The following is a 27201-nucleotide window of genomic DNA, read 5'->3' as shown; positions in this document are numbered from 1 at the left end:
GATGTGAGGCGTGTGCCGGCTCCGGAGGGTTTTATACCTCCATATCCTTCCCTGGTCACTACACAGCGGAGGCCGCTGCAGGTAACAAGTCCCCGCGAAGCTCCATCCCCCCATATACACGATCATCACCGAAATCCTCCAGCCACAAACCTCATCTGTAGCGACCATCGCAGCGCAGAGGATCTGCTCCAATCACTGCCACAGCCAGAAACTGAGACCATCCAGTATAAAGCTCAGATTAGACAATGTGGTGGCTCTTAGAAGAGCCTTTGTGGTGCGGAGCAGCGGTGGTGATCACTTGGCGCTGGTGTACTTGGTGACGGCCTTGGTGCCCTCGGACACGGCGTGCTTGGCCAGCTCTCCGGGCAGCAGCAGGCGCACGGCGGTCTGGATCTCCCGGGAGGTGATGGTGTGGCGCTTGTTGTAGTGCGCCAGGCGGGAGGCTTCCCCTGCGATGCGCTCGAAGATGTCACCGACGAAGCAGTTCATGATGCCCATGGCCTTGGAGGAGATGCCGGTGTCGGGGTGCACCTGCTTCAGCACCTTGTACACGTAGATGGCATAGCTCTCCTTCCGGCTCTTCCTCCGCTTCTTGCCGTCCTTCTTCTGAGTCTTGGTCACGGCTTTCTTGGAGCCCTTCTTGGGCGCTGGGGCGGACTTGGCGGGATCAGGCATGATGAGAGCAGAGCGATCTCTTCACTGGAGAGAGAGAATAATGATCCTGCTCCTCCCAGAGCGGCCGTATTTATAGCCCGGCCATGCAAATGAGCACTGCTGTCACATCGCTGTTCTACTGGGTGACAAAGGCATGTGACCAGTGAAAACGTCATGATCACCGCCCCCTGCAGCTCATTGGTGGTTCTAAAAGTCTAATTTCCATGGGTGACTTCAGAGTCAGTCAATGACAGGAGAGGAGGGCGGAGCAGCAGCTTATAAAACAATCCGGAGCCGGCACAATCCTCACATTACACTTCTTTATCTGCTTATCTTTGAAACCACAGCGATGTCTGGACGCGGCAAACAAGGAGGGAAGACCCGAGCTAAGGCCAAGACCCGCTCATCCCGGGCAGGACTGCAGTTCCCGGTCGGTCGTGTGCACAGGCTTCTCCGCAAGGGCAACTACGCCGAGAGGGTGGGCGCCGGCGCTCCGGTCTATCTGGCCGCTGTGCTGGAGTATCTGACCGCTGAGATCCTGGAATTGGCCGGCAATGCCGCCCGGGACAACAAGAAGACCCGCATCATCCCCCGACACCTGCAGCTGGCCGTGCGCAATGACGAGGAGCTGAACAGGCTGCTGGGTGGGGTGACCATCGCCCAGGGAGGCGTCCTGCCCAACATCCAGGCCGTGCTGCTGCCCAAGAAGACGGAGAGCAGCAAGAAGGGCAAGTGACGCCGCTGACCCCGCATCCTCCACAACACAAAGGCTCTTCTAAGAGCCACCACCCCGTCCTCACAGGAGCTGGCCCCGTCCTCACAGGAGCTGGCCCCGTCCTCACAGGAGCTGGCCCCGTCCTCACAGGAGCTGGCCCCGTCCTCACAGGAGCTGGCCCCGTCCTCACAGGAGCTGGCCCCGTCCTCACAGGAGCTGGCCCCGTCCTCACAGGAGCTGGCCCCGTCCTCACAGGAGCTGGCCCCGTCCTCACAGGAGCTGGCCCCGTCCTCACAGGAGCTGGCCCCGTCCTCACAGGAGCTGGCCCCGCTCATATATTGTGTCTGGATAATGCTGGAGTTTAGGCAGGACTATGGTAACAGGCAGTGCACTGTGTATTAGAATGGTGGAGCAGTGGGTATAGGTGGCACTAATGTTTATAATATGGGTTTCTCTGCTTCGGTCCTTTATACACGATTCCTCCCCCACCCTTCATATCTGTAGTGGGAGGCGCTGAGTCAGTCGCTGTTATGGTCTTTCTCCGGGTAGTTGGGGCCGGTGATGGGTGTCGGGCATTAGATGGGTATAATGTGGGCAGATGCTGCTCCTCTGCCAGCGGCTCCTGATGACCTCATTACCCATGTGCAGTGTGGCGCACGGACACTGCCGCTCACACTGGATCTATATACAATCCCTGCAGACAATGTGTGATAGGAAATCCCATTACTGCATCTAAACACTGAGCACATGAGATGTGAGCGGCGTCACTGCTGTATGGAATATACAGGCTGATAATGGAGACACTTGTGGATTCCTGAGATCCCATCAGCCGCGACAAGCCGCCTCCTGCGCTGCCCTGACCTCCTCTCTCCATACAGCAGCAGCGCCGCTCACACTTCATACACTCGGGGTTTGCAGACATCTTGGCTCTTCCAGAGGCGCTGGATTCTTCTGTGGATTCTGCGGGGATTGGACGTGTTCACATTTGCTGTATTCGGAGTCGCTGCTCAGTTCTCTTTATGCTGCACAGACCCCATTATAAGCCTCCATATAGCGCTGAATATAAACCTACAGAAGAGACAGTCACTCAGCCCCAGACCTCCCCCTGACACCGCGGGGCGCAGAGGACAGAGAGCGGGAAACTCAGCCATTGTGCGGGGATTTCAAATTCAGAGCTCAGCCAATCAACGCATAGTACGATCCTGGCTCCGCCCACACAAGTCCTTCCACAGATGCTCAGTGTTAACACCTAAGTACCCGTGATGAATCCAGCCGCCTTTAGAGCAGAATAGAAATGTAAGACTGGAGGGATTACACCACTATGGAGAAAGTATAAGCGGCTCCACATGGAGTATACAGTGGTGTATGGAAGGAGAACACAGCACTATATAGAGATATAAAGCTTTTTATAGATGATAAACAGCACAATATGACAGTTTACAGCAGTATATGGAAGTATACAGCACTATGGACGGTGTATAGGCACTGCACGGGGTATACTGTACTTTGTGGACGTATACACCACTATATGGAAGGATCCAACACTTTATAGATCTACAGCACATTATGGAGTATACAGTACAGCGGGGAGATTAGGCTGTCGCATTTTAACGCATTTTTTTTCGGGGCTGCAATAGAGCTCTGCACCGCCATAGAGCGCTGTATAACGTCCATACAGGGCTTTCTACTCATAAAAGTGCTCTGCACCTCCATATAATGCTGGATGCCCCCTAACAGTATAAATCACCATATAGTGCTCAATACAACCTATATATTTAATCTTCACTCTGAGCCGGAGCCCTCCCGCCTGACACCGAGGATCTCACAGAACAAAGAGCGACAGAAAAGCAGCCAGTCAGGGAATTATTCGATGCGCAGCCAATCAGCGCTAAGCAGGCCTGTCTACGTCAACTCCTTAGTGTCCGCGATGTTTCCAGCCGCCCCTAAAGCAGCGCAGACTACAGTGATCGAGCGCAGCGCTGATCTCCCGCCCCTCTCCGCAGCAGGATCTATAGCTTTTTCTCAGAGACTGTGGGTGGCTCTTAAAAGAGCCTTTGTGTTTTCGTTGTGGGAGGCAAAACCATTAACCCCCGAAGCCGTAGAGAGTGCGGCCCTGGCGCTTGAGCGCGTACACCACGTCCATGGCGGTGACGGTCTTCCTCTTGGCGTGCTCGGTGTAGGTGACGGCGTCACGGATCACGTTCTCCAGGAAGACTTTCAGGACGCCGCGAGTCTCCTCATAGATGAGGCCGGAGATGCGCTTGACGCCTCCTCTGCGGGCGAGACGGCGGATGGCGGGCTTGGTGATGCCCTGGATGTTGTCCCGGAGAACCTTCCTGTGCCGCTTGGCGCCGCCCTTCCCCAGACCTTTCCCTCCTTTGCCGCGTCCAGACATCTTCCATGACTGTCGAGCGCACAGTCCTCTTTTATATAGAGCGAGGGAGGACCGGAAAGAGAGCAGGGGAGAGATGCATTTCCGGGGCAGAGAATTTGTACAATCGGCTCCGCCTCTCCTCTGATGATTGGCTGAGCGCAAAACTGTTAGTTATTTTGAATTTCCCGCTCATTGTCCCGTTATTTTCCCGTTTTTACCGCGATTATGTTAAATATAGACACAACCTTCACTCCAGTAAACCCCATATAGTGCTGTATATTCCAATATTATTCTGAATATCTTCATATACTGTTATATAACCCCCATATAGTGACATTAAGCCCCATATTAGTACTGTACTCCCATATGGTGCTGTGTACTTGTTTGAAGTGCCATATACATACAACACATTGATCTATACCCCCATATAATATTGTATGGTTCCCATATAATATTGTATGGTTCCCATATAATATTGTATGGTCCCCATATAATGCTGTATATCTCCAAATACTATTGCATACCGCCATATTGTGCTGTATAATCTTCATCCATATTGTGCACTATACTTCCTATATTTCTCTGCCCCATAAAGTGCTGTATACCTCCATATTTCGCTGTATACCCACAATACAGTCCTGTATACCACCATATACGTCTTAAGGCAATGTAAATTAATTACATCCCTGGAGCTGTTACGGTAGTGATTATTTATAATGACCTCTAATTCCATTCAGAATACAGCGATGATGTTAAATAGTCACAACCTTCATTCCAGTAAACACCATACACTCCTGTGTATTCCCATATAGCGCTGTATAGTCTCCACATATAACGTATATATCATTCTTAAGGCTACTTTCACACTTTCGTCGTTTGGCATCCGTCACAATGCATTGTAAATAGTGTGATAATAAAGGCAACGGATTCCTGTGAAATAACATGTTGCAGTTTTCTTTAGCCGAGAGAGAGCCCCCATCATCACCTCACACACCCCGACACTACCGCCCCCATCATCACCACACACACCCCGGCACTACCTCAGTTACGTCCCCGCTGACAGCGTGATTCACTTCAGTTGCTGCGTGGAGCTGACAGAGAGCGGCGGTGTTCTACTGCCGCTCCTGTCAGCTTCATGTAGCAGAGCTAAAGCGTCATGGAACCTCATGTGGATTACGTCGGACCTGGAGGGGTATTTGGGGTTAATAAAGTGGTGAAAGAGGGTGTTTTCTTGTCTTTTATTTCAAATAATGTATTTTTTCGGGTGTATGTGTTTTAGTTTCACTTACAGGTTAATCATTGTGAGTGTCTCATAGTCGCCTGCCATGATTAACCTAGGACATAGTGGCAGCTATGGGCTCCTATTAATGGATGTGGCAATTCCGGGCTGCTGCTGGCTGATATAGTTAGGCTGGAGGGCTCCCCATAACGTGGAGCACCCCATCCTGAGAATAGCAGCCTTCAGCCGTGTAGCTTTACCTTGGCTGGTATAAAAATTGGGGGGGACCGCACATTGTTTTTTGCTAATTATTTATTTATTTTACTGCACGATAAACACCCGCCCACCGGCGGCTGTTATTGGTTTTAGTGAGACAGCTGTTACACAGCGTGTGGGCGTGTCTGACTGCAACCAATCATAGTCGCCGGTAGGCGGGGAAAGCAGTGAATATGAGATGGAGTAATGAGCGGCCGGCACATTCAAGAGAGGAAAGGCCGCCGGAGCAGTGTGACAGCCGTGCAGTGCCGCGCCAGTAATCGGTGAGTATGAGAGAGGGTGTGAACGACAGAGACAGATAGAGACCGAGTGAGAGACCGACTAACAGACCAACAGAGAGAGAGACCAGGAGTGATTTTAAACGATTTAGAACGTTCTGCTGGATATGCTGAGCATGCTCAGTAGAACTTGATGGAATCCTGCACTGGAATCCGTCGCAAAATGCATGGCGACGGAATCCAGTACCATAGACATCCATTACCGGATCCCGACGGAATCCTGCGGAGTGCGTTTTTTTTACAGCAACAAAAAAACGCTACATTTAGCGTTCCTTCCGCCCGACGGTCACTGCCAAAACAGCTGATGTGCCACGGGGAAGATGCAACGCAATACAATCCGTTGCAATCCGCCCCTTAATAGATACCTATGAGGAATAAATGGCTTCCTGCAACGGTTACCGTAATTCTTCAAGGCTGAATGCAACGGATGCCGCACAACGCAAGTGTGAAAGTACCATTACACTATCTCTCCCTGAGGAAGTCAGGCAACGAAACGCGCTTCGGAAGAAGCCAGACAAATTGCACAGACCTTGCATTGGGTATTCAGTTGTAACACCCCTTTAATCTGCAGCTGGGGCAGGGTGCTCAGTAGTTCTCACCTTGATATGACGCAGTGCCTCCACCCAAATCTTGCTAGGAGCTCTAGGGGAATGTAGAAGGGTCTTTGTCTTCTGCTAGGGGTCGACTCGGGAAACCCCTACCCACGCTCCATACACACTCACAATAACTGAGGTTAGAAATCCTAACAGGTTTATTTGCAGGAGGATGAAAACCGGCAATTGCAGGGGGAAAGCAAATAACAGTGAACAACAGGAAATGTTATGCAGTATTCTACAATTCTACAAAAATGCAGGAGGGGCTGTTTGTACTAGACCTGAAGGTTCGGGGTAAAGCTTCCTCTTTAACCTACACCACACGCTCTGCTGACTACTTACAATCTACCAACTAACCGCTGCAGCCTCACAAATGACACAGTCCCAAATTGGGGCCCCAGTTGCCGAGGACGTTGGCGCAGTTGCCGCGGATGGTTGGCGCGCTTGCTGTACGTTGGTGCACTTAAAATAATGAAGGCAATATTCTCCCACAGCTGGTCCTATACAAACTCCCAATTAGTGCAATCAAAAGTCCCCTTTAGCACGGCTTTGTAATTAGCTTCAGCACACTTCTCAGACTGTAGAACTACATGTCCCAGGTACACTCCCTTATGAATAGCTCCAGTACACTTCTCCAGTACAACTACAAGTCCCAGCAATGCCCTTGTAATTTGCTCCAGCACCCTTCTCAGACTGTAGAACTACAAGTCCCAGCAATGTCCTACTCACTTCTGACTGTAGCCGGTTTCTTCTCTCAGACTATTCCACACTGGAGCTTCAGAGTCCAACTGTTTGGAATGAATGGGAAAGTCAGGCAAAAGCCTTCGTGTGAGTGAGAGTCCCGGAGGACGGCAGTTCCTATTTGTAGTATGTCCTGGAGATGTAGAACTCAGTCTCCTCTCACAAGGAGTGGTAGCTTCAGCTTGCCAAGATGGCTGAACCTCCCTCCACCCCCCAGTCCTGTTCCCACCTCCGCTAGATTTGCAAGGTACTTTGGGAATTGTATTTTAAACTTGAAGAAAATGAATGGCACTCACCAGTCTTGTATTGAAAAAGGAAATTATTCCAACATAAAAATGTGGGTGCAGGTAGTGAGGGAGGGGGAGCACACAACACGCTGGACGACAGCTGTTTCGTGTCCCACACAGACGCTTCTATGAGTCCAGCTGTCGTCCAGCGTGTTGTGTGCTCCCCCTCCTTCACTACCTGCACCCGCATTTTTATGTCGGAATAAATTCCTTTTTCAATGCAAGACCAGTGAGTGCCTTTCATTTTCTTCTAGTTTAGAATGGATATGGATCTGGACTGTTTGAAATGAGCACCACATACGGGGCTCTAAAATCTACTGCCATATAGTGCTAACAAGCTCTATATTTTGCCTCGGGTAAGCGGCTGAAACAAAAGCGATGGACTGTAGTGCCCAGTGTTTCTGCCTTTGTTTGTTCTTGAATCAACGTACCTTGGGTATTGTAGTTTCCTGCAGTTCAACCAAAGTAACAGTGTGCCGCCTGCCAGCGGCGGCCGGCCCAGGGACGCCGCTCCACCATCAGGGACACCGCAGGGTCTTTGCTGGATCTCTTCAGGCGACAGGTATAGCAGCTTATTTACTTCTGAGTCGTGACGCCACTCTCGGTTCGCGGTCAGGGTTATGGGTGACCGCCACTGCAGGTTTAACGAGCGTCTGGGGCTGATTGAGTCTGCAGTCGGGTGGTGTGGCCTCCCGAGAGTGAGGATAGCCCCAGGGGCTCGGGTGTGTGTGTGGAACCACAGGTCGCAGAATAACTGAGTCTCAGGCAGAAATGTCTTTCAGTTTGTTTACTCACTTTCTGGTGGTAGAGTGAGGCAACACGGGCGATACTGAGATGGACCAGGTGGAACCAGGTATCCTTCAGGCTGAAATCAGGGTGACCGTTAACTCGCCTTCCTAGCACTTCTTGTTTCGGAAAACCCCTGACTTAAAGTACTGTGGGATTCATCCAGGGAAGTCGCAACTGCCTTTTCTCCCCTTTCTGGCCCGTTTGCTGGCAGCGTGGACCAAGGAAGATGACTCCAGGCTTGATCCTCCTTATGAGCCCCCTCGGTACTGCTGATGCTCGGACTGACTAGCGTGTCCGCTCTCTTGCATCTCCACTTCAGATTTGCCTACCTCCAGATCCTTTTCCTGACTGCCACTGCAACCTTAGCTTCCAGCTCCTCCCCAACACCACTAGCTGAGATGTGGAGGAACTTCCCCTCTAGGGTCTGCCCAAGGGTCCCCTCTAGTGTATGGGAGACCTAGTTGCTATGTGTCTGTGCATACACACACACTATTCAGCCTTTTGGATTATCTGTTTGCACTCACCCAACATGGGTGCAGTACTCAGTGGCGGTAAGAAGTTGAAGGAAGGATCCGGCACAAAAAAACTCCTTATAGTAAACACATCGTAACCTTTATTTTAAACGTTAAAAACCAACATGTATTGGAGACCCAAGATTATATCTATAACGGGGGAGCTTTACGCGTTTCGGACTTGAATAAAAACAAAAAAGTCATGAGTCATAAGTTTTGTTTTTATTCAAGCTCGAAACGCGTAAAGCTCCCCCATTATAGATATAATCTTGGGTCTCCACTACATGTTGGTTTTTAACGTTTAAAATAAAGGCTACGATGTTTTTACTATAAGGAGTTTTTTGTGCCGGATCCTTCCTTCAACTTCTTACCTCTGCATTACCGGCTGGGACCTGCCGTTGGATACCTTGCACTTGCTGGATTCCACAGCCCAGGCTACAGGTGAGCTGAAAATTTCTTTTTCTCTATGCAGTACTCAGTGGCACCTGACCAGGTCAGGGGCGCCAGAACAGCATCTGTAGAGGTGAATGTGGGTGTCTATAGATCGCTCCCAATTCAGGTGTCACATGGCTATCACCTCCGGATTCTACTCGACAGGCTTGACCTCATCTCCGACGGGCACAGTGCATAGCATTGATTCCACACACTGCCCTTACTCTTTTTGTTTAAGCAAAGTAAGTGCTGCCAAAGAGTTTTACGGCTTGAAAGCATTGAAGACAAAAGACCTGTGTTTGCAAAAACACAACAGTTTGCCAGGGTGCAGCCAGATTTGTGACATCACAATCCACGGGAATTAAACACTGTAAATCTTGGACCGTGCGTAAGTGTGTCATAGCCTTTGAAAAGACTACTAAAATTATCAGTAGAAATAACTGTAGAACTAATTATATTATCTCCTTATTTTTCCTGGAAAAAAAACATTCATCAGAATGCAAGTGGGGTGAAGAAAGAACAGCTACTTGCATATGTTCATTATACTCTGTTGGGGACCCTCAAGATTCATGTTACTTGCTGCAGGATTTGGAGCAAGCAATTGAGGATCAGCAGCAGGTAGAAGTGAAAGTTGGATCAGGTAATGAGACTGACAAACTAAAATTCAAGATGACAATAATGCTGGCTATGACAACAAGCTGTCACAGTTGGGTGATGAAAATTAACCAGCATTGGGGACCTTGGTTGTGCTGGAAAGCATGATGAGGTATGTTGTGGGATTGCTGGCGTAATGTTACCATCAAGTATAGGGATGACTATTGGATAGGCATGGTTTTACACCAGGCATGCACAACATGTAAATAATCTGAAGAAAGAAAGGGTGCTGTAATATCTCTCACAAATGTCACAAAATGTATTTATATTTTAAAAAATAGGTTCTGAAAGAAGAAGTAAAAGCAGAGTCGCCCCCAACAGAGGTTGATGTAGAATACAACCAGCAACTGCTGGTTTACAGGATTGTTATCAAGTGATGAGCAACAACAGATTTACATTATGGCAACATTACTGGTATGTGGAGGTGGAGTATGGGGATGTGTTGTCCCATTATAGATAGGAGTATGGATGAGCGGACTAGTGGAAGTTCGAGTTCGCCGAGTGCAGCCAAACTATAGTCAAAAGTTCAGTTCCGTTGCCAAACCCCATAAAACTCAATGAGGACCCGAACTCTAGTGCTGTAATATGGGCGTAGTAAGGTGTTACGAGGGGGACCCGGGGAAGCGTGCCAAGATGGGAAATGGACAGCTTCCGCCGGTCAAGGTCCACTGTGCGGTGTAAGGGACCGCTGCTATGGTCAGGAAAGAGTGAGCGGGTTGCTACTAGTGATCGTCTGGAATGTCACAGACGATCTATGTACACCGGTCCGCCCTAACCCGTGAGGGTTGTATGACTCGGGGCTTCTCGATCGGTGTACCTGTTGCACGGGGACGCACAGAGGTGCCTACGCACATGTGCCAGCGGGAGTCACAGGATATGGCACGAGGGTAGCACAGAGGTGCCCACGCACGTGTGCTTTCAATAACCAGGTGAGTCAGGTGGAGACTCGAGGAGCTCACCTGGGACAGGAACACGGCCTGTTGAAGGAGATACTGCCGGAGCAGCAAGGCAGGAACACAGCCTGCAAACCAGGTGCTGCCTGAGCAGCAAGGGCAAAGCCCACAAAAGACAATGACGTCTGTACAGTGGCATGGCAGCACGCTGCCAGACATCCAAACATAGAAGGACGGTCGCGCGCCGCCATGATGGCAGGGGGGAGCTTTTAAGGAGGTGTAGCTCCACCCAAGGGCGGGCGCGAGATGGACGTGACCCAATCAGGATTCGTGACGTCTTGGCCCGGCCAGTCAGGATTCAGCACACCACCAGCCTCGTTATCGGGCCGTGTGATATCTGTGAGCGAATCAGAAGACGTCACGTGGGGCACATACTCATCTTCCTGCCTCTGGGTCATAAAGGCGGGATCCTCGGTTTTACAATGTGCAGAGATAAGGGAAGTCTTGCTGGTTCCCTGAGCATCCATCCTTTGCACACTGCGCAACCTCCCAGACCCTCTGTGATGCTGAGCAGGAGGGCTCGTGGCAGACAAGGGATGGGAGACCACTCCATTCCTTGCAAGGGGAGAACCACTAGGTGTCACCCTTCTGCTGCGACTCCAAGGAGGCAACTCCTGCAGACTGCGCAGTCTCCCAGACCTTTGGTGCTGCTGAGAAGGAGGGCTCGCGGCAGACAAGGAATGGGGGACCACCTCATTCCTTGCAACAGGAGAGCCACGACGTGTAACAGTTAAGGGCTAGGAGGCTACAAAAGGAAGGAAAATGGTGGTAAGAGCAGGACAATTGCCCAGCAAACAAATGTAAATAGGGAAATGACAAAAAAATAAAAATAGTAATCTTGAACCAGGAGGCAAGGTCCAAGTGGAGGTGGACTTGGTGGTTAGGTGGAAGAGGAGGAGGAGGAGGTAGCCAACACTGCTTTTTTGTTTGTTTTTTTATATTTGAGGAGGCCCCAAAATATTGGTAATGGTAAATAGAATGAATGAATGAATTAATTAATGAATTGTGGTGAAGTATAACAATGGCTGGATGTGGATGGTATACTTCTCTAATCAGCCAGAGATATGGACAAGTAGATGGCACTCAAGATAAATGTGAATAGTGGTCTTTTATTGAGAATTTGTAGGACCAGCACAAGCACAGACGTTTCGGTCAAAAACCTTCATCAGTGTGCGTGCAGAGGGTCCTCATAGACAGCGGTGGACACCGCATCATACTCGGCTATGCCATTTGCCAAGTTGTTATACATTCTGAGGACCCTCTGCACGCACACTGATTCACATTTATCTTGAGTGCCAAGTTTCTACATCTACTTGAGATGGTTTTATGATTTTGGATCCTACTTGAGCACCACTGCCTGAGGGGCCGTGTTACGAACCGGCGCCGCCATAGCCGCAAGCAGCCTGCTGCAGTTCCTGTTGCGCCCAGGCGCCGGTTGCCGTTCTTGGCCGTGCCTCGGGTCGTCCAGTTGGCTGTTCCTTCCACCACGTCTAAGTGTGGAGAGGCGGCTAGTGCACATGCGTGCGCCGATTTACCCCAGCCAGAGTTTAAGCCCGGTGTTTTGCCTAGTGAGCATGCTCAGCCTGTTTGTATTATGTCTGAGACTAAGTCCTCAGTTCAGGCTACTGAGCATGCTCCCACAATTAACCCTAACAGCCTCTTTGCACAGGTACTTGGACTTCGTGCTGTGTCTAAGTTCTGAGATGTGCCTACTGAGCATGCTCAAACTGATAGTCTGCTTTCTGAGCCTGTTGCTCAGGCGTCCTGATGACGTGGCAACTCCGGACTGGCTCGCAGAGGCCCGCCCCTATGATCTGGCACCTCAGTATTGGTCGTCAGACGATGACTGGTGAAGTGTTTGCTGCGTGGCTGCCATGAGGTCATCAATGACGTGGCGGTTCTGGATAGGTCGCATGTGACGTCACTGATGACACGGCACTCTACTATTAGACCTTGGTGGTTCCACCCTGGGTTTGGGGCAGATCCAGGTTATAAAAGGGGCTGGAGACAACATGGAGGGGCGCAGTCTTCACATTTGCTCAGTCAGAGCACACCTCCATGTTAGAGCCTCATTGCGGCATAAGCCTATGTTAGGAAGCGGTAGGTAGGGTTAGGCGAACGGTGCCTGTCACGCCAAGATTCGTGGCTCGGCACATCAGGGTCAGGTGCCCTGCTTCCCTCCTGCCGTTCCAGTCTTGCTATAGCAGCCCAGTGGCGTTAACTGGGCTGCGGCTGCTGTGCTTCCTGTCCGATTGTGCCCCCTACGCACACGGACAACGCACCTGCTGTGCCACCTGTCCGATTGTGCCCCCTACGCACACAGACAACGCACCTGCTGCGCCACCTGTCCGGTTGTGCCCCCTACGCGCATGGACAGTGTACCCCAGGACCCCTGTGGAGTTAACAGGGTGTTCCTTATCCTCCTCGGCTTCCCGGTCAACGCTACTGGTGTACCCATCTGGCCTGACGTGTCCTACACACACGTGGCCAGTCGAGAGGTGGCCAGAAACGCTAATCGGAGGACCGCTCGGCCTGACGTGTCCTACACACGTGGCCGACAGGGCGCTTTCGTGGCGGTCTTCCGGTCAACGCTACCTGGTTACCACCCGGCCTGACGTGCTTACTGCACACTTGGTTGGTGTAGCGCTAGGTGCACCAAAACGCTAATCGGGTTGTTGTCCAGTCTGACGTGTCCCAACACACGTGACCGGTTCCCAGAGTTCCTGGGTTATCTCAGAGCCATCCAGCTCTATAGTCTCTGCCTAACCCTCAGGTGCCAGCAGCTCCTTTGTCATCTGGAGCACGGTGGGCCCCGACTGGCTATTAGGATATATACCCCCTGGTCCTAATCTGCCGGCCCCCCTGTAACAGGCCGTGTGTATAAACTCACTCAAGAGATATGGACAAGACCTGTTGGACCCACACCTGGTTCATTTTAATGAATGTGAGCTTGTCCATGTTGGCTATGGACAGATGGATGCGTCTGTCTGTCATCACATCCCATGTTGTGCTAAACACACGTTCCGACAGTACACTTGTGTTACGGGGGGGACTGGCAGATCAGGATAAGGTGGTAAATATCACAATCGCCAGTCGGGGCCCACCGTGCTCCAGATGACAAAGGAGCTGCTGGCAACCCGAAGATTAGGCAGAGAATACAGAGCTGGGTGGCTCAATGGAGACCTGGAAACCGGTCACGTGTGTAGGGACACGTTAGACTGGACAACAACCCAGTTAACGTTTTGGTGTACCTGGCGCTACATGTGCAGGGAACACATCAGGGTGGGTGGTGACCAGGTAGCGTTGACCAGAAGACCGCCACTAAACGCCCTGTTGACCACGTGTGTAGGACACGTCAGGCTGAGCGGTCCTCCGGTTAGCATTTATGGTCCCCTCTCGACTGGCCACGTGTGTGAAGGACACGTCAGACCAGGTGGCCACACCGGTAGCGTTGACTGGGAAGCCGAAGAGGATAACAGGGTCCACACACCCAGCCCAGGAACTCCCTGTTAATGCCACAGTACACCTGGGGTATGCTGTCTGTGCGCGCAGGAGGCACAACCGGACAGGTGGAGCAGCAATCGCAGCCCAGTTAACGCCACTGTGCTGCTGCAGCAAGACTGGAATGGCAGGAGGGAGGCACGGCGCCTGACCCTGATGTGCTGAGCCACGAATTTTGGCATGACAGGCACCGTTCGCCTAATCCTACCTACTGCTTCCAGAAGTAGTCGTTATGGCCGCAAATGAACCCAGTGCATGGAGGTGTGCACAAAGCAATGACATAAGAAGACTGCTCACCGCCATGCTGTCTCCATCTGTTACGGGGGGCTGTCTGATAAAAAAACCCCAAAGGAATATCAGACAGTCAGGGTCCACCGTGCAAAGACTCTGCTGCAGACTATGGCAGAGGATAAGGGGTATATAAGTGTGCCACTATAAATAGTAATAGAGCAGAATGCAATACCTCTGTTAAACTCACAGAGGAATAGAATTAGGAAATAAAGCAATTCCTCCCTTACTTGGAGGGTGTGTGGAATGGTCTCTGTTAATGGTTACAGAAACAAAAGCAGTGAGTGTGAAATGGCACTTACCTAGGTCCGTTCCTCTAGCGGTGCCAGGAGACGGACAGCAGCGTAAGCCGCACAAAGCTCCTACCTGCGTTCGCTCCACTAGTGTGCGAGGACACGAACCACTAGATATGGCACCTGCCTAGGTCCGCTCCACTAGTGGTGCAAAAGAGACGGACAGCAGCACAAGCCGCACAAAGCTCCTACCTATGTTCGCTCCCCTAGTGTGCGAGGATACGAACAACTGCCAGACGCAGTATAAGGAACGTTACCCTAGCGGCAACGTCCACCTACGAGTAGAATCACAAGGCCCAGCCGGACCATGTGCCTCAGGCACCTGCCTATGTCCGCTCCACTAAGAGGTAAGGATACGGACTGCAGCCGAAGCTGTAAGGTATAAGAATGCTACCCTGCCGGTAGCGCTCACCTAACATAGACAGAGAGATGCCTAGAGGGACGTGAACAGAGCGTCTACACTCATGCATGAACCAAGAGGACTGAGCGCCGGGCGGCGTGCGTCAGGGTCTTATATAGACTCTGTGCCCCATCCAAGATGGAGCACACCAGAGCCAATCCGCTGCCAGAACGACAGCAATGACGTCACGCTGGCCTATCACTGAGCAAAGCGTCACAAGCACATGACCAGCGGCCAATCAGCTTAGAAGGTGTCAGAGACATGTGACCTCGTGTCAGCGATGATGTCACCCACACATGTGCAATGGTTCCAAGATAGGACTTAGTCTCCAGCGCTTGCACATGTGCAGTAGCAAGAAATCCGAACATAGTCTCCAGGACCACAGCAACCGTAACAGTACCTCCCCCTCAAGGGCCCCCCTCCCGGCGATGCAGGTAATCGGCAACTAAGTCGAGAGCATGGACAGCCTCCTCAGGCTCCCAAGAGCGATGTTAGGGACCATAGCCCTCCCAATCTATCAAGAAGAACCTGCGCCCTCTAGCCATCTTAGAACCAACTATGGCTCGTACCTCATAGCTAGAGCGAGAGGAATCAGAGGCAGGAGAGTGCACTTCACGAGCGGGAGGTAAAATAGCCGGCTTTAACAGTGAAACATGGAATTTGTCATGGATCCTAAGATGGACGGGTATCTTCAGTTGGTAGACTACAGGATTTACCTGTCGAAGAACCTCATAAGGACCCAGGAAGCGAGGAGCAAATTTGACAGAGCTCACTCTAAGACTCACGTGTTTTGCAGAGAGCCACACCAAGTCCCCAGGAGAAAAGACAGGAGCCGGGCGACAAAACCGATCGGACACTGTCTTCATACGGTCCTTAGCTGCTTGGATCGACTCTTGAGTCCGATCCCAAACCTTTCTGGCATTAGTTGCCCAGTCGGCCACAAGAGGAGGAGGTGCAGCAGCAGGAAACGGTACCGGTACCTTAGGGTGTTGCCCATTATTGAGTACGAACGGTGTCTTCCCAGTGGCCTCAGCCTGAGAATTGTTAAGGGCAAAATCTGCCCAGGGTAGGAGGGAGGACCAATTATCGTGGTTCTCAACAACAAAGTGTCGAAGGTATTTAATCATGGATTGATTGGTACACTTAACCAAACCATTGGTCTCCGGATGGTATGCCGATGAGAGATTCAACTCAATTTGTAGAAGGCTACAAAATCTCGCCAGAAACGGGAAGCAAATTGCGGACCTCTATCACAAATGATACGATCTGGCATCCCGTGAAGCCTAAAGACATGCTTGAGGAATAATTTGGCTAGTACCCTGGAAGATGGGATTCTTGATAACGGTACGAGATGAACCATCCGAGAGAAATGGTCCGTAATGACCCACACAAATCGATGTCCCTGTGAACACGGAAGATCACTCACAAAGTCCATGCCTACCACCTCCCATGGTCTATCTGGCACTGGTAAAGGATGCAAGAGCCCAGCCGGTCTCTGCCGTAATGGACGGTTGCGAGCACACGAGTAGCAGGAACCGACATATCTCTTGACGTGGCTGGCTAAGTGTGGCCACCAATACCACCTCTCGAGTAACTCTCGTGTCTGTCTAATACCAAAATGCCCACCTACCTTTGAGGTGTGGGCACGCGACAGTATATCATTCTGTCGATCAGGCGGAACAAAGGTCTTGCCCAGTGGAATTTAGTCTAACGTCACAGGGGAAAGCGTATGAAAAACCCTAGAGGGAAGGATAAGATGAGGTTTGTCAATCTCTTCCTGGGTAGAAACCATAGAACGAGACAGGGCGCCTGCCTTGTTATTCTTACTCCCAGACAGATAGTTGATGGAGACGTGAAAGCGGGAGAAAAACAAGGACCAGTGGGCTTGGCGAGGATTCAGACTCTGAGCGGTTTGTAAGTACGTCAGTTTCTTATGGTCTGTATAGACCTGGAAAGGATGTTTCGCTCCTTCTAGCAAGTGACGCCACTCCTCCAAGACTAATCTCAGGGCGAGCAGTTCCCTATCCCCAATGGTATAGTTTCTCTCTGCTGGTGAAAAGGTTTTAGCAAAGAAGAAACATGGCCTTTTTCTACCTACACCGTTCTTTTGATACAAGACCGCACCAGCACCCACTGAAGAGGCATCAACCTCCAAGAGGAAGGGTTTATTCTCATCGGGTCTTTGAAGAACGGGAGCAGTTGAAAAGTGTCTTTTTACTGCCTCAAAAGCCTGGGATGTCTCAGTAGACCAGACTTTTGGATTAGCACCTTTCTTAGTCAAGGCCACCAAAGGGGCCACCAAAGTGGAGAAATGGGGTATGAACTGCCGGTAATAATTTATGAATCCTAAGAAGCGTTGCACCGTCTTCAAGGAATGAGGTTCGGACCATTCCAGGACAGCAGAGAGCTTCGCAGGATCCATAGCTAGACCCTCTTGTGAGATAATGTAACCCAAAAAAGGCAATGAGGACTGCTCGAATACACATTTCTCGAGTTTAGCAAACAAAGAGTGCTCCCTTAAACGGGAAAGGACACGAACGACATCCTGACGATGAGTCTCCAGATCAGGAGAAAAAATCAGGATGTCGTCCAGATACACCACTACTTAGGATTACAGTAAATCCCTGAACACATCGTTTACGAAGTCCTGAAATACTGCGAGTGCATTACATAAACCAAAAGGCATGATGAGGTATTCATAGTGACCATCTCGGGTGTTAAAAGCGGTCTTCCATTCGTCACCCTCTCGAATTCGTACCAAGTTATACGCACCCCGCAGATCCAACTTCGTAAAAACCTGTGCTCCCCTCAGTCTGTCAAAGAGCTACGAAATTATAGGTAACGGGTACTTGTTCTTTATTGTGATTGCGTTGAGACCCCTGTAATCTATGCAGGAACGCAAATCACCCTCTTTCTTCCGAACAAAGAAAAACCCAGCTCCCACGGGAGAGACAGACTTACGAATGAACCCCTTCTCTAAACTCTCTCTTATATAGGTCGACATGGCCTCAGACTCAGGTATTTACAGGGGGTAAACCCTGCCCTTAGGTGGAACCGAACCTGGGATAAGGTCTATGGCGCAGTCATACGGCCTATGGGGTGGAAGAACCTCAGCACCCTGTTTGGAGAACACGTCAGCGAAATCCAAATAGGGTGTAGTTATGGGAGAGAGATCAGTTGATGCAACCGCAACGACCTTAGGTGGTAAGGGAAGACATCGGGACTGACATTTCGAACCCCAACTAATAATGCTGTCGGACTCCCAGTCAATGTGAAGAGCATGAGTCCGAAGCCATGGGAGACCCAGAAGGACGTCGTCTATACCCTCAGGCAAAACAAGAAAAGAAATCTCCTCTATGTGACCCTGAGGCAGGGAAAGGTGCAAGGGAACTGTCCTCAATGTAATGGAGTCAGACAACATAGTCCCATTAACAACACGGACAGGAATAGGCGCCTCTAACATGATAGAGGGAATATTGTGTCTCTTTGCAAATCCTGAGGACACAAAAGTCCCGTCAGCTCCGGAATCCACAAAAGCCATAATAGGCCATATATTCTCAGAGAATGAGAGCTGATCTGGGATACTACACTTAGAGGGTGCAGAAGACGTCTCTAGTAACCCCCCTCTAATGGTTACTAGGCCTGGGAGTTTCCCTGACGACTAGAACACTTGTTGGCATAGTGCCCAGCCTGACGACATACGTAACATATAGGAGGACCAGACCTGCGTAGTCTGGAGGACGTATGACCTAACTCCATAGGAGTGGGAGATGTCTCAGATGCTGAGGAAGATGGTAGTGGACCCTCAACAACTGGAATAGCCCGATGCTTAGGGCGTGAGGAAGAGACCTCGAGTCTACGTTCCTTATGGCGTATGTCGATCCTTGTTGCTACAGTGATTAAGTCCTCCAGAGAAGCAGGGACCTCACGAGTAGCAAGGGCATCCTTGACATAGCCTGTCAACCCTCTCCAGAAGATAGGAATCAACACCTTTTCTGGCCAATCTAGTTCTGCCACCAGAGTTCTAAAAGCAATGGCATAAGAACTAGTGGATAACGAACCCTGAGATAGATCCAACAGTCTCAGGGCCGCATCATGGGTAACCTGCGGACCCATGAATACCGCTTTAAGAGCTTCAAGAAAGTCTCAATGTCTCAGAGTAACCACATCAGAGCGCTCCCATAAGGGAGTCGCCCATTCTAAGGCTTTGTCCTGATGTAAGGAGATGATAAAGCCTACTCTGGACCTCTCCGTAGAGAAGCGAGAAGAGTTGACCTCTAGGTGTATCTGACACTGACTAATGAAACCACGACATGATCTGGCATCGCCAGAAAACCTGTTTGGCAGAGCAAGTCGAGGATCCTGTGCAGATGTCACCATGGTCTGAGGTTTATCCTCTATACTCTTGAGCCGCGACTCAAGTACTTGTATGTAACGGTGTAACTGATGATAATCTGCCATAAGTACCAGACCCATGGCTCAGTCCTAATGTTACGGGGGGCTGTCTGATAATAAAACCCAAAGGAATATGAGACAGTCAGGGTCCACCGTGCAAAGTCTCTGCTGCAGACTATGGCAGAGGATAAGGGGTATATAAGTGTGCCACTGTAAAAAATAATAGCACAAGTGCAGAGTGCAATACCTATGTTAAACTCACAGAGGAATTGAATTAGGAAATAAAGCAATTCCTCCCTTACTTGGAGGGTGTGTGGTATGGTCTCTGTTAATGGTCACAGAGACAAAAGCAGTGAGTGTGAAATGGCACCTGCCTAGGTCAGTTCCTTTAGTGGTCCCAGGAAACGGACAGCAGCGTAAGCCGCACAAAGCTCCTACCTGCGTTTGCTCCACTAGTGTGCGAGGACACGAACCACTAGATATGACACCTGCCTAGGTCCGCTCTTCTAGTGGTGCAAAAGAGACGGACAGCAGCATAAGCCGCACAAAGCTCCTACCTATATTCGCTCCCCTAGTGTGCGAGGATACGAACAACTGCCAGACGCAGTATAAGGAACGTTACCCTAGCGGCAACGTCCACCTACGAGTAGAATCACAAGGCCCAGCCGGACAATGTGCCTCAGGCACCTGCCTATGTCCGCTCCACTAAGATGTAAGGATACGGACCGCAGCCGAAGCTGTAAGGTACAAGAATGCTACCCTGCCGGTAGCGCTCACCTAACATAGACAGAGAGATGCCTAGAGGGACGTGCACAGAGCGTCTACTCTCATGCATGAATAAAGAGGACTGAGCGCCGGGCGGCGTGCGTCAGGGTCTTATATAGACTCTGTGCCTCATCCAAGATGGAGGACACCAGAGCCAATCCGCTGCCAGAACGACAGCAATGACGTCACGCTGGCCTATCACCGAGCAAAGCGTCACAAGCACATGACCAGCGACCAATCGGCATAGAAGGCGTCAGAGACATGTGACCACATGTCACAAGCACATGACCAGCGGCCAATCAGCTTAGAAGGTGTCAGAGACATGTGACCTCGTGTCAGCGATGCTGTCACATTGTTACCAAGATGGGATCAGGGTGATGTATGGGGACCAGGATGGGATACATAAGGGGACAAGGACGGAAGACATATTGGGACAAGGTTTCTAAGACAAATGAGGTTTAGGATTACATATACGGATGACGATGAAACACATATTTGGACCATCATGGGAGTCATATAAGGATGAGGATAGACATAGGATAGTATGAGGACCAGGAATGGAGACATATAGGGACCTTGATGTAAAACATATGGGGAAACATGAACCAGCCAGGGAGTCACCAAGACAGCCCACCGTTTGTTGGTCGACCTGTCAATCTGTGATGAAACCGCACCTCACAGCCCCAACCCGACGTGTCTAATACGTCGGAGCCACGCAACCTCGTCACTTCCAGCAACACGTGATGTTCCATGCCCCCAAGCAGTATATTAATTCCGCTTGGCGCAGAATAAAACTAACAACTCCTGTCCATGCGGACACAAAGGTGTCACGGGGAGGGAGACCGAGCAGGCTGCGCAACCTCCGGCTCAGCACCTCACTCTATTTATATATAGCACTAACATATTCCGAAGCGCTTTAGATACATCATCATCATCAAAGGCATAACTACCGCAGTTGCAGTGGTCGCCATTGCGACCTGGACCGGTAGGTTAGGGGCCCGCGGCCGCCCAGCAGATCAGCAGCCAGCTCCTTTCAGTGAGAGAGGAGCTGCACCGATCTGTTGCAGACCACGCGGCTGCTATATGACCCGGTGCCGCTACCGACCCCCGGTGTCAGCGGTGGCAGCACAGGGCCCCCGTTCTCCATCATCGCGGACAGCAATGATGAAGCATAGAGCGACCGGCACCGCTCTATGCATCATCATTATCCCCCTGTGCCTGCGCGGTGACATCACTCCTGAGTGACTGCTGTGCTGAAAGCACAAGAGCGCAGGACAGGAGGACACTGACCGGAGCAGCGAAGGAACAAGGAGAGGTGAGGACGGAGCAGAGGTGGAAGGAGAAGAGAGGTGAGGACGGAGCAGTGAAGGAACGAGGAGAGAGGTGAGTACTTGTTGTTTTTTTTATATAAAATAGTGAGTGAGAGGTGATCAGAGGCCTTGGGAGGCTGGCTGCATTATTAAACATGGAGGCCTGGGGAGGCTGGCTGCATTATACATGGAGGCCTGGGGAGGCTGTCTGCATTATACATGGAGGCCTGGGGAGGCTGGCTGCATTATACATGGAGGCCTGGGGAGGCTGTCTGCATTATACATGGAGGCCTGGGGAGGCTGGCTGCATTATACATGGAGGCCTGGGGAGGCTGTCTGCATTATACATGGAGGCCTGGGGAGGCTGGCTGCATTATACATGGAGGCCTGGGGAGGCTGGCTGCATTATACATGGAGGCCTGGGGAGGCTGTCTGCATTATACATGGAGGCCTGGGGAGGCTGGCTGCATTATACATGGAGGCCTGGGGAGGCTGTCTGCATTATACATGGAGGCCTGGGGAGGCTGGCTGCATTATACATGGAGGCCTGGGGAGGCTGTCTGCATTATACATGGAGGCCTGGGGAGGCTGGCTGCATTATTATACATGGAGGTCTGGGGGGCTGCATAATAAACATGAAAGACACCTAATACATGGGCTATAGGGGTGTATTATACATGTAGGTCTATGGGGATGCATTATACAACATGAAAGACACCTTATACATGGAATATAGGGGTGCATTATACATGGAGGAGAATGGGGATGCCTAATACAAAATTAAGTTTTATGGGGTTGCGTTATAATTAGGAATGATCGAATATCACAAACATTCGGCTTCGCGAATATTCACCGAATAGGTCGCCGCTATGTGAATATTAAATGCGCAATATAAGTCTATGGGAAGTCCAAATAGTTGCTATTCGGCAACTATTCGGGTTTCCCACAGACTTACATTGCACATCGAATATTGTCAAATAGCGGTGACCTATTCGTCGAATATGGGCGTAGTGGAATTTTTGAGGTATTTGATCATCCCTAGTTATAATACATATAGGACTATGGGGGCTACATTATAATGTATTGAGGACTGTGGAGCCTACATTATACATGGACTATGGGGGTGCATTATAAAACATGGAGGACTATGGGGTGCATTATAATATATGGAGGACTATGGGGTGCAGAATAATGCATGGAGAACTATGGGAAATGCATTATAATACATGGAGGGCTATGGAGGTGCATTTTAAAATATGAAGGGTTATGTTGGACCCTTTATACTATATGGAAGACTATGTGGGGGCCATTATAGTATTTGGACAACTATATACAAGGGGGGGGGCAAAGATACAAGCAGGGGATGGCAATGTTTTGTGCTGAGGGAAAAAGGCTCTTTCCCTCAGCACCCAGCTTTCCCATGCTCTGCTATACATCTTTTCTCGTAACTCAGCTTTCCCATGTCATGTCAGTGTCATTTTCCCATACCCCAAGTGTCAGCGTATGTGGAAGGGGGGGTGGGGATGGCAGGTCTGATCTTTGCACCGGGGCCCCTCAAACTCTAGTTACGCCACTGATCATCATTGTCCCTATTAGGACTCACAATCCAAATTCCCTATAACTGTATGTCTCTGGAGTGTGGGAGGAAACCGGAGAACCCGGAGGAAATCCACAAACACGGGGAGAACATACACATTTTATATTGGCTCTTGTCATCTGCCATTTGGTCCCCAGATCTGGGTGATTTCTTCTTGCTGCAGGATATGTGTAAGTATGAGAAGTGGCAGGTGACTGGCATGTATGCATGCAAAAGTCCTCACAATATTCCTCACATGGGGACCAGAATTTACACATATGGAAACCAGGATGAAACCAGTAAGACACATGAGGACCAGGATGGAACATATATTGGGAATTTGGATGACGGGGGGATGAGAATGCCTCATGGTGACCAGAATCTAACACATATAGGACCAGGATTAAATCAGAATGACAAATAAGGACCAGGATGGTAAACATATGAGCATCTGAATGGAACACATATGAGGACAAGGATCTAAGACAAATGGGGACCAGCAAGGAATGTATATAGGGACTTTAATGGCAGACAAATGGGGACCAGGAAGTAAGGCATATGGTGACCAGAATAGGAAGCATAGGGGGACCAGGATGAATTATGAGTACAAAGATGGAACACATATGGAGAATTGGATGGGAGACAAATGGTCACCAGTAAAACATATCAGGACCAGTATGGAAAACATATGAGGAACAGAAGACAAGACATAGGAATACAAGGATGGAACAGATATGGGGACCAGGATAGGAAATATCTGGGGATCTCGGAGCAGAACTGTAACATGGCGCCCGCGCTCCAAGGATATTTGAACGAGTTTGAATAGTGGTTCACCCATCACCAGCAACAACAAAACATACTGTGCATAAACAAAGGATTTCTGCATAATCTGTTGGAAACCCTCTCAGAGAAGCTCATCTGCAGCTCATCGCCCTCATCAGGGTCTCCTCCCTCCACCTGACTGCAGATCATTGCCCTCATCAGGGTCTCCTCCCTCCACCTGACTGCAGATCATTGCCCTCATCAGGGTCTCCTCCCTCCACCTGACTGCAGATAATTGCCCTCATCAGGGTCTCCTCCCTCCACCTGACTGCAGATCATTGTCCTCATCACGGTCTCCTCCCTCCACCTGACTGCAGATCATCGTCCTCATCAGGGTCTCCTCCCTCCACCTGACTGCAGATCATCGTCCTCATCAGGGTCTCCTCCCTCCACCTGACTGCAAATCATCGTCCTCATCATGGTCTCCTCCCTCCACCTGACTGCAGATCATTGCCCTCATCAGGGTCTCCTCCCTCCAACTGACTGCAGATCATTGCCCTCATCAGGGTCTCCTCCCTCCACCTGACTGCAGATAATTGCCCTCATCAGGGTCTCCTCCCTCCACCTGACTGCAGATCATCGTCCCCATCAGGGTCTCCTCCCTCCACCTGACTGCAGATCATCGTACTCATCAGTATCTCCTCCCTCCACCTGACTGCAGATCATCGTCCCTATCAGGGTCTCCTCCTTCCACCTGACTGCAGATCATCGTCCTCATCAGGGTCTCCTCCCTCCACCTGACTGCAGATCATTGCCCTCATCAGGGTCTCCTCCCTCCACCTGACTGCAGATCATCGTCCTCATCATGGTCTCCTCCCTCCACCTGACTGCAGATCATCGTCCTCATCAGGGTCTCCTCCCTCCACCTGACTGCAGATCATCGTCCTCATCAGGGTCTCTTCTCTCCACCTGACTGCAGATCATCGTCCTCATCAGGGCCTCCTCCGTCCACCTGACTGCAGATCATCGTCTTCATCAGGGTCTCCTCCCTCCACCTGACTGCAGATCATCGTCCTCATCAGGGTCTCCTCCCTCCACCTGACTGCAGATCATCGTCTTCATCAGGGTCCCCTCCCTCCACCTGACTGCAGATCATCGTCTTCATCAGGGTCTCCTCCCTCCACCTGACTGCAGATCATCGTCCTCATCAGGGACTCCTCCCTCCACCTGACTGCAGATCATCGTCCTCATCAGGGACTCCTCCCTCCACCTGACTGCAGATCATCGTCTTCATCAGGGTCTCCTCCCTCCACCTGACTGCAGATCATCGTCCTCATCAGGGTCTCCTCCCTCCACCTGACTGCAGATCATCGTCCTCATCAGGGTCTCCTCCCTCCACCTTAAGGAATAACGTTTGGAACTCCATTCTATGTCTGAACTGGGTGCAAAAAAACTAAAAAACATCACTATGGGGAGATAAGGTATGCACACCAGTGACTATGGAAGGGGAATACATGGAATAGCAGAAACTGCTGTGTGAATACTGACATGAAAAATTCAATAGCTATACGTATAGAATGAAATGTGAAAAATGGAATCTGCATTACTGCCATGAATATATGAATAAAGAGAAATTTAGCTAATGAATTGATCAATGCAATAGAGCCCCAACACTACGCCAAAGTATTTCTCTACGTTGGGGTCCCTAGCTTGTGTGTGTCCTCTCATGCAGTTAAAAAACGTACCGTGTATGGGAGGCTGAGACCCAGGCTATATATACGATGTGGATTGGCAATAGGTGTGTATGGGGAGGGTTCACAAACGAAAAACTACTAACATTAAGGAATAACGTTTGGAACTCCATTCTATGTCTGAACTGGGTGCAAAAAACCTAAAAAACATCCCTATGGGGAGATAAGGTATGCACACCAGTGACTATGGAAGGGGATCATCGTCCTCATCAGGGTCTCTTCCCTCCACCTGACTGCAGATCATCGTCCTCATCAGGGTCTCTTCCCTCCACCTGACTGCAGATCATCGTCCTCATCAGGGTCTCTTCCCTCCACCTGACTGCAGATCATCGTCCTCATCAGGGTCTTCTCCCTCCACCTGACTGCAGATCATCGTCCTCATCAGGGCCTCCTCCGTCCACCTGACTGCAGATCATCGTCTTCATCAGGGTCTCTTCCCTCCACCTGACTGCAGATCATCGTCCTCATCAGGGTCTCCTGCCTCCACCTGACTGCAGATCATCGTCCTCATCAGGGTCTCCTGCCTCCACCTGACTGCAGATCATCGCTGTAACTGAAGTGAATGGATGAATCCTCACATTAGATGGCGTCTATCAGGTTGGAGTTTTCTCTTCACGGCTGAATCCCGGCTTTCCCTGTACAGGGCAGATGGCGGACTGTGTGTACGGCGTCATGTGGGTGAGCAGTTGGTTGATGTTAATGTTGTGAATGGAGTGGCATAGTAATATTCAGTGTTACTCCAAACACTCCAGTATTAGTATAATATGAAGAGTCCATACAGCGCTGTATATAACAATATAGTGTGAATACAGGGCGGCACGGTGGCTCAGTGGTTAGCACTGCAGTCTTGCAGCGCTTGGGTCCTGGGTTCAAATCCCACCAAGAACACCATCTGCAAGGAGTTTGTATGTTCTCCCAGTGTTTGCGTGGGTTTCCTCCGGGTTCTCCGGTTTCCTCCCACACTCCAAAAACATACAGATAGGGACTCTAGATTGTGAGCCCCAATGGGGACAGTGTTGCCAATGTATGTAAAGCGCTGTGAAATTAATAGCGCTATATGAATAAATTAATTATTATTATTATTATTATTATTATATCAATCACTTTCGGCCTGAGAAGATCACCCGAATCACCACGTGTTACCGACAACAAAGAGCGGAAACTCTCAGCCATAGGGCGGGGAATTCATTTTCAGCCAATCAGCCCTCAGTATTGCTCTGGCTCCGCCCACAGACGCTGTGTTAAGCCCTTAGTGCCCGCGATGTTCCCAGCCGCCTCTAGAGCAGCACAGACTGCAGTGACCAAGCGCCTCTGTCTGTATGACGAGTGCAGTGTTATTACATAGAGCAATTGTGGAAAGAGAACAGAGGACGCGAATCTGGGTTTAGGGGATATAAAGAAATTTACATTATCAGCTCCGCCCCTCCTCTGCTGATTGGCTGAGCGCAGAACTGTTAATGATTTTAAATCTCCAGCTCATTGTCCGGTTATTTTCTAGTAAACCCCAACATACGGATATATAATTCCATATAGTACTGTATACTGCTTTATAGCCTCATAGTACTGTACACGTCCATATACTGCTATATAGCCTCATAGTACTGTATACGTCCATATACTGCTATATATCCCCATATAGTACTGTAGTCTCCATATGCTGCTGCATATACCGCCATATATCTC

General features: G+C 50.2%; 1 protein-coding gene across 1 annotated transcript; it reads right to left on the bottom strand.

Annotated features, from left to right (window-relative positions):
• Positions 1–3452: 3452 nt before the first annotated feature.
• Positions 3453–3764, bottom strand: LOC142301002 (histone H4). The gene has a single exon (XM_075342023.1). It carries the CDS (start codon positions 3762–3764, stop codon positions 3453–3455), a length of 312 nt encoding a protein of 103 aa, XP_075198138.1.
• Positions 3765–27201: the final 23437 nt, after the last annotated feature.

Source organism: Anomaloglossus baeobatrachus, chromosome 4 (genome assembly GCF_048569485.1).
Source record: "Anomaloglossus baeobatrachus isolate aAnoBae1 chromosome 4, aAnoBae1.hap1, whole genome shotgun sequence".
In the NCBI taxonomy this organism is placed as follows: domain Eukaryota; kingdom Metazoa; phylum Chordata; class Amphibia; order Anura; family Aromobatidae; genus Anomaloglossus; species Anomaloglossus baeobatrachus.
This window is presented reverse-complemented; position numbering and strand designations above follow the sequence as displayed.

What these genes read in the sequence shown, in the direction of transcription:
- LOC142301002 (XM_075342023.1), bottom strand. Translation starts at nt 3,764, where the DNA reads ATGTCTGGACGCGGCAAAGGAGGGAAAGGTCTGGGGAAGGGCGGCGCC.